Source organism: Morus notabilis, unplaced genomic scaffold (assembly GCF_000414095.1).
Source record: "Morus notabilis unplaced genomic scaffold, ASM41409v2 Scaffold452, whole genome shotgun sequence".
In the NCBI taxonomy this organism is placed as follows: domain Eukaryota; kingdom Viridiplantae; phylum Streptophyta; class Magnoliopsida; order Rosales; family Moraceae; genus Morus; species Morus notabilis.
In genome coordinates, this window is record NW_010362077.1 from 281,879 (window position 1) to 289,962 (window position 8,084).

An 8,084-nucleotide genomic window follows, 5' to 3' on the forward strand; every position below is an offset into this window, starting at 1 on the left:
TGAGTTTTAGTCATAAACTCGAGTTTGAACTCGAGTTTAAATTCGAATTTAAACTTAAAAAAATATGAACTTAAATAAAATTGTAACTCAAATTACTTTTTTTTTTTGAGTTTTTCACTCAAAACAACAAGCCCATAAATATTTGCTACTAAATTCAATCTACACTCCCTAAAAATTCAAAACAAACACACCACCCGCCAAAAATTCTCAGTTTTTCATGTCTTCTCTCATTTCAACATTTCAAGTTTGCCCTTCTAGGTCTTCTCTCTCATTTTTTCAACCCAGACGGCGCTTCTCTCAGTCCAAACCCACCCACCCACCCACCGGCCACCCTCACCCTCACCCACCGGCGCCACCCTATTCTCGCTTCTTCTTCTCTTCTTCTTCATCATCTTCTTCTTCTTTCGTCTCCGCCCTATTCTTTCTGGACTCTCCACTCTCTTCCTCGGATTCGGTCTTCGGGAACAACACTCCGCCGCTCCATTCTCCTTTTTTTTTTCTGCTCTGCCCCCTTTTTCCTCATCGACTTCTTCTTTTTCGATCCAACACTCCGCTGCTTCTATCCTCTGCTTCTTTGACGAGGTACAGGGTGAGGAGCGAGTACGGATTAGCCGATCCTGAGCTGTACAGAGCCGCCGATGAGGATGATCCCGAGGCGCTCTTAGAAGGCGTCGCCATGGCTGGCCTCGTCGGAGTTTTGTGTCAGCTCGGTAACCTTGCTGAGTGAGCCTCTTGTTCTGCCTTCTTTTTCCCCCCCTCGTTTGGTGTTTTTGTTTTGCTTTGATCTTGTTAATTCGGAATGCTGAACCGATAGGGCGAATTCGGAACTTTTAGAGTGAGTATTCGACAAATGTGGTTAAAAATTGAGTTAGGTCTGGGAATTTGAGGTTTAGATTTGGATTCTACGGCCAGATTCACCTTAAAAGCGTTTTTCCTTGTCCATTTGTTAGGTTTGATTTGCTCCAAACTAATCTTTCTTCATTTTTCTACAATGCAGGTTAGATTATATGGTGCGTGTTTCGTTTATATATGGATAGTTAAAATGGCTATTTTTCTCTTCGTTGCCGGGGATGCTCCTTGGCCTTCTTCTTTTCCCAGCGGTGTTTAAATTTGTACTACAAATATGGGAATGGTTTTCAAGTAAACGATATTCTGAATCAAGGACCAACAATGAGATTTCGAATTCCCTTATATTCTTCTCTTCCCTTGGATTCGTTATGATTCTGATCATTCCATCATGGATGCAGTTTTTCTGGATTTTCATATGCATCCATTGCTCTGGTAATGCTTATCTTCTTCTGTTCCCTTCTGTTACATTAAATTTAGTGTGGTAGCTATGTAGCTGTTATTTGGTAGCTATCAATTTATACACAATAATTTCCCGGTGAATAGATCATCTTGGTGGTGTTGTTGTTGTTGGTTTTTTTTCCCCCTTTTTTTTTGGGGTGCACAGTCTAACCTGTGTCTGTGTGTGGTACTTAAGTAGAATTTATGTTGCTTTATTTTAGTTGTCATTGTATTAGTAAGATTACTGATGATCTATGTGACTACGTGAAGAATGATTGACTAGCAACCCTTAGGATTAAAAGCTATTTTAATGAATACCTTGCGTTCGTTACTATTTCTTATGAATGTTGTAGATATTAGAATTGTGAAGGAATCGGATACATGTCCATGATTTCTATTTGCCTGTACCGTGAAGTTCTTCATAACTAATTCCTATAGCCCTTACCAGGCTATTAGTCTATAGGTTTTGTGAAAATTCACACTATCGCTAAATAAGAGCTTTTTGGCTTCTAATATCAAAAGATGAATGGCGGTTTATTGTTTCAAGGAAACAAAAATTTCATATCCATTTAGGTCGAATGGTTAAAACATTGAAGTAATTACATGCTTTCTGCAGAAATCTTCTCCAAATCTCTTCCTGCTTAAAATTGAATTGTCATTTAACTTTTTCGTGGAGATTGAAACATTCCTGTATGTCTAATTAGATGTTTGAGATGCTCTCTGCCTATCAAGATGTATAAGTGGGCTACTTTAAGCATTAGTTTGAAAGCCATATCATTTCTGTTTTCTAAACAAATACTTTTTTACTTAATAGCTTTGGATATTTCATATAGCATTTTCGTTAGATTACTCTCTAATGTCTACAATTGTATCCCTTTGGTAGGGTATTTTCTTTTGTCTTTTCAGAACCTCTAAAAAGACTATCCTTGTGTATCTACTGGGTGATTGTGATTTGTGCATCTATTTTGAAATTCTATAATATCTAAAAAAATAGCAAGATTGAGAGGATTCTTCTCCGAAAGTACTACCATCTCATGACTGTTTCAATGTTTCTTCCTGCTCTCATCTTCCAGGTCTGCAACTAAGGAGGATGTTTGTGTCATATGTAGTACTTGCTCATCCGTTTTGGTTTGTTTTTCTTTTTTTATGCTTTAACCTTGCTGTTGGTTTTCCAGCCAAAGTTTCTTGATCTAGCCTTGAAAATGCTGAATTATGGACAACAGGGCTTTGGAAGAGAAAAGGGCAAGTTATAAAAAGCTTCAAAATGAAGTTCAGGAAAACAAACGTCGTATGTCGGATATGAAAATTCTAATAAAATAACAACAAAAGTTTATTCAAAAGTTACTTCAACAGATAAATCTGCCAATAGATCATCTTGGACCTTCTGTCCCAAGAAGAGAAGATCCTCCACTACCGTCTCCACCGGCCTCAGTTTGTTGGAGCGTTTAATTCTTGTAATATTAAGATTTTACTATTACAATATTTACAGAAGTGTTTGGGTTTGCGTAAGTATGATTATTTTAGTATTTTGTTTGGATTTTAATATGTATTGAAATATTTAGAGATTTTTAAATTAATATTTGGTATTTTATTTATATATATTTTTTCAAAAAATACGGGTATATAAATCTATTTTAGTTTTGGTGACTAAAAAAATTTGGTAGCAACAAATTAGTTATTTGTTATTAAATATTTGGTACTTGAATCTTATATTTTTCGTTATTAAATATATTTTGTTTCCAAAAATTTGGTTCTTAAATCTCATATTCTTTCGCTACCAAATATTTTTTGTTACTGAATATTTGGTCACCAAATCTCATATATTTTGCTATTAAATATTTGGTCCTTAAATTTTATGGTTTTTGCTACTAAATACCTTTTGTTATTAAATATTTGGTGATTAAATCGCGTATTTTTTGCTACTAAATATATTTTTCTACTAAAATTTTAGACTCCTAAAGCTAACACTTTTTGCTATCAAAAACCTTTTGTTATTTTGTTACCAAAAACATCGCTTTTGGTTACCAAATTTTTTATAACAAAAAATTCAAATTCTTATAATGACAAAGGGAGTTTGTTACATCATAAATTTATGGTTCCGATAAAAATTTGATCCAACTATCACAAAGAAACAAACTTATCTTGATAAAATATCTAAAACAAAAATTTAGAGAGTAATTATATATTCTTTTTTAAAAAAAAAAAAAAAAACTTGTTGATAAGGTGGATGTATGACTAAATAATATTGTTGACGATGAAAATTCGTCAATAGAAATATAATAAATTTTAAAATGGTTTGTGTGAATTTAATGATTTAAAACATAATTAAAAGCAATCAAATAGTAAGAATACACGAGAATTATAGTGGTTCACCCTTGATTCAAGAACTACGTCCAATGTAGAGAGGAGAGAATTGGCTTATTTTTCAGAGAGAATTACACACTCTCATTGCTCGCAATGAGACTTCTGAATTTTTTCGACCTACCATCCCTTATTTACATCGTTTCCCATCATTCTAGTTGATAATCCCATTTAATTTGGGGATATGTTCCTTCTCTTTTGGGATAGTTTCCTAAAAAAATAGAGATTACAATCAATTATGACGATTTCATTGCTAAATTTCTTATATTTAAATTACGAAATAGCAAATCCCGAAACAAATCTCGCATATCTCTCGACTTGCATAGACTCGACTTCATAAGCGCATCCAGAATCATCTTCGCCTACAATAGTTAGTGTAGTTGACCTCATGTTATTCTTTGCATCTCCTCAGAGTGGTCGACATCCTATGTATCCTAAGAGAGTTGTCATTTGACGTGCCGATTAAGACTGAATTGTCCTCGATCATTTAATGCACTCATCTATAATCGAAAGGCCTCATATTTAGGGTTCATAATTTTACCCTACAACAAGTATTATTATCAAAAGCTAGCTTTGTTGGATCCATGGGAGAGGAAAAAAAAAATGGGTGGACTCCTTTAATATAAAAGGTCTCATATTTTTCACTTTGCATATGAAAGATACCCGTGACACAACCCATGTTGAAATAGATGCGAGCAATCGGCTGTAAAGTACCCTGCAGTATCGCCGGAGATCTTGACGGAGAAAGACGGACCACTGGCGACGATCAAAGCCTTATCTCCCAAACTCTCCAACCTTACCGACGAACAGAGCGGCAGTAAATTGAAATTCTGGTACAGGAGTTGAATCAGAGTATGTGATTAAGGATGCCATATGTAGAAGGAGATTGTTCTGAACATTGTTTCGATCCCTTCTCATTGTCATCATCCATCCTAAAGAAGAACAAATGTGTTTTGTCCAAACAAGATTGAAAAGGCAAAGGTGAACCTTATTCTTCTCGAGGCTATGAAACCTCCAGGTTTGTTCAAAATCATGATGCACACAAAAAGCCACATGCCACGGAACCTGTTGTGAAGTAGTAAAGTTTTCTTTAGTCGCGGCCCATCTCCATGACGTACAAACTGCCCGGAAAGCATTGTAGTCTTTCAAGGAAGTCAGTCGTTTGGGGAAACAAGCTATAACATCTCGAGGAAGAGCAGACCAATCACCCATGATATATTTTGGAATTAGAATATATATGGTAGAATGTCACAAACTTGATAGATATATGTATGATCTGCACAGAAAAATAAAAAAGCAATTACAATATATATTATGCTCAAGCTTTTGGTATTTATAATCCAAAATTTTAATTATGACTAAAACAGGGTCCATGAACATGGGGTGTCTAGTCCATAATCCATAAAATAATCCAAATTACTATCAGAGTTACCCATCTAACAGAAACTCAAAAACTTCTTATTAGTGTAAAATCAGATAATTCAGTGGCAAGATATTAAAAGGAACAAAAAATAACACAATTTCTAACCATCAAAATTTTATAAAGTTACATTAAATGATCGTATGTTTTTAATCTGATATAATTTTTTTAATACGATCTAAAAGTTAAAACTCTATCCCACTCATAATTTTTTTTCTCATACCCTACTATAATTCTCATTATTGATCTTTTATCCATTAATTTCTTTCAAACTTTCAGTATAGACAAATTTTGGAAAAGAATTTCTAACCACTCTCTATCTCCACTCCATTTAAAACACAACACTAAAGACTATCATAACAGATTTTTAAAGCATGCATGGTAAAGCTTCTTTCTAAATTTACATAGAAAGTTATCCAAGTGTCCCATTGCTTTCTCATGGGAAGACACTTTTATTCCCTTCAGTTGGGTAATGCTGCAAGAATAACATTGATGATAGGGGGCATAGAGCAGCCGTCCAATTGCTAAGATGTGACAGAAGGCAAGGTGGGGAACAACAATCTCCCCTAAAAGTTGAAACAAAATTATTACAGATCATACGACGTTCATGTGGGTTGAGGTCGGATTGGTTAATGCTTTTATGAGTGATCAGCTTGAGGGGGTCTCTACCGGCTGGTAAGTGCCTGCTGGCCAGTTTTGGAGATTAGTCTTGTCAAATATTAAAAAAAAAAAAAAAAAAAAAACCACCATGATTTTATGCTCAATGGGATGCAAAAATTCACTTTAATTAACGATACTTTATTGCATAGAAATTTCAAATTAATTTCGACCTAAAGCATAAGCATATCAAAGGAAAAAATTACGCCTTTTAAACGTTTTGTGTGCATGTTAATAGGAAGATGTTATTTTATTTTTTGCTGAGAAAAAAAGGAACTAGTAGTGGTGTATGTTAAATGAGTCCCGGTAAAATTCATCCCCAAAACCTAACTTAAAGGAAGAGGGTGTCTAAACCACATATAAACATGGTGAATTTAATAAATACCACTTCTGTAATGCTACTATATAATTATACCGCTTAAGTAAGAAAGTTTGAAACATATCACTTTCAAAGGATAATAAGACAAAATTGACCCCCAACCTAGTATAGTTAATCACTAATAACTTTGAGCTAGTCGCTTAAACTCGAATTAGTCATTAATAAACTTGAGTTAATTACTGATAAACTCAAATTGATCATTAATAAACTTAAATTAATCATTGATAAACTCAAGTTAATTACTAATAAATTTAAGTTTATTATAGATAAATTGTAATTTATTAATGATAAACTCCAATTTATCATTGATGTATTAAAGTTAATTGTTAATAAACCTCATTGATATACTAAGGACACGTGTATAAAATCATAAAGGAATGTAATGAGATTAAAAAAAGTAATGTAATATAATTAATGACCATTTATTCTCTTTTAAGTGTTTATTTGATTATAAGATGGTATAATAGGAAACAATTTCATTCTCTTCCTTACTAAAATTAGGAATGACAATATTATGATGTCTTTATACACAATTTGATAATCATTGATTATATAGTAATATAATAAAGGTAGATAAATAAATTTAACATTCATTCTCTTTTACTTAATAGCTTAATAGCTTTGGATATTTCATATAGCATTTTCGTTAGATTACTCTCTAATGTCTACAATTGTATCCCTTTGGTAGGGTATTTTCTTTTGTCTTTTCAGAACCTCTAAAAAGACTATCCTTGTGTATCTACTGGGTGATTGTGATTTGTGCATCTATTTTGAAATTCTATAATATCTAAAAAAATAGCAAGATTGAGAGGATTCTTCTCCGAAAGTACTACCATCTCATGACTGTTTCAATGTTTCTTCCTGCTCTCATCTTCCAGGTCTGCAACTAAGGAGGATGTTTGTGTCATATGTAGTACTTGCTCATCCGTTTTGGTTTGTTTTTCTTTTTTTATGCTTTAACCTTGCTGTTGGTTTTCCAGCCAAAGTTTCTTGATCTAGCCTTGAAAATGCTGAATTATGGACAACAGGGCTTTGGAAGAGAAAAGGGCAAGTTATAAAAAGCTTCAAAATGAAGTTCAGGAAAACAAACGTCGTATGTCGGATATGAAAATTCTAATAAAATAACAACAAAAGTTTATTCAAAAGTTACTTCAACAGATAAATCTGCCAATAGATCATCTTGGACCTTCTGTCCCAAGAAGAGAAGATCCTCCACTACCGTCTCCACCGGCCTCAGTTTGTTGGAGCGTTTAATTCTTGTAATATTAAGATTTTACTATTACAATATTTACATAAGTGTTTGGGTTTGCGTAAGTATGATTATTTTAGTATTTTGTTTGGATTTTAATATGTATTGAAATATTTAGAGATTTTTAAATTAATATTTGGTATTTTATTTATATATATTTTTTCAAAAAATACGGGTATATAAATCTATTTTAGTTTTGGTGACTAAAAAAATTTGGTAGCAACAAATTAGTTATTTGTTATTAAATATTTGGTACTTGAATCTTATATTTTTCGTTATTAAATATATTTTGTTTCCAAAAATTTGGTTCTTAAATCTCATATTCTTTCGCTACCAAATATTTTTTGTTACTGAATATTTGGTCACCAAATCTCATATATTTTGCTATTAAATATTTGGTCCTTAAATTTTATGGTTTTTGCTACTAAATACCTTTTGTTATTAAATATTTGGTGATTAAATCGCGTATTTTTTGCTACTAAATATATTTTTCTACTAAAATTTTAGACTCCTAAAGCTAACACTTTTTGCTATCAAAAACCTTTTGTTACTTTGTTACCAAAAACATCGCTTTTGGTTACCAAATTTTTTATAACAAAAAATTCAAATTCTTATAATGACAAAGGGAGTTTGTTACATCATAAATTTATGGTTCCGATAAAAATTTGATCCAACTATCACAAAGAAACAAACTTATCTTGATAAAATATCTAAAACAAAAATTTAGAGAG

The 8,084-nt window shown here is 32.6% G+C and overlaps 1 protein-coding gene across 1 annotated transcript; it reads left to right on the forward strand.

The window, feature by feature from the left end:
- The first annotated feature begins 217 nt into the window (after positions 1–217).
- Positions 218–1,161, forward strand: LOC21392525. Its single transcript, XM_010101061.2, has 2 exons — positions 218–723; positions 998–1,161. The coding sequence occupies exons 1-2, from the start codon at positions 218–220 to the stop codon at positions 1,035–1,037; spliced, it is 546 nt and encodes a 181-aa protein (XP_010099363.2). The 3' UTR covers positions 1,038–1,161.
- The last annotated feature ends 6,923 nt before the right edge of the window (positions 1,162–8,084 follow it).

What these genes read in the sequence shown, in the direction of transcription:
- LOC21392525 (XM_010101061.2), top strand. Translation starts at nt 218, where the DNA reads ATGTCTTCTCTCATTTCAACATTTCAAGTTTGCCCTTCTAGGTCTTCT. An exon ending in CAGCTCGGTAACCTTGCTGA is followed by an intron (nt 724 to 997) that starts GTGAGCCTCTTG and finishes TCTACAATGCAG; the next exon opens with GTTAGATTATATGGTGCGTG.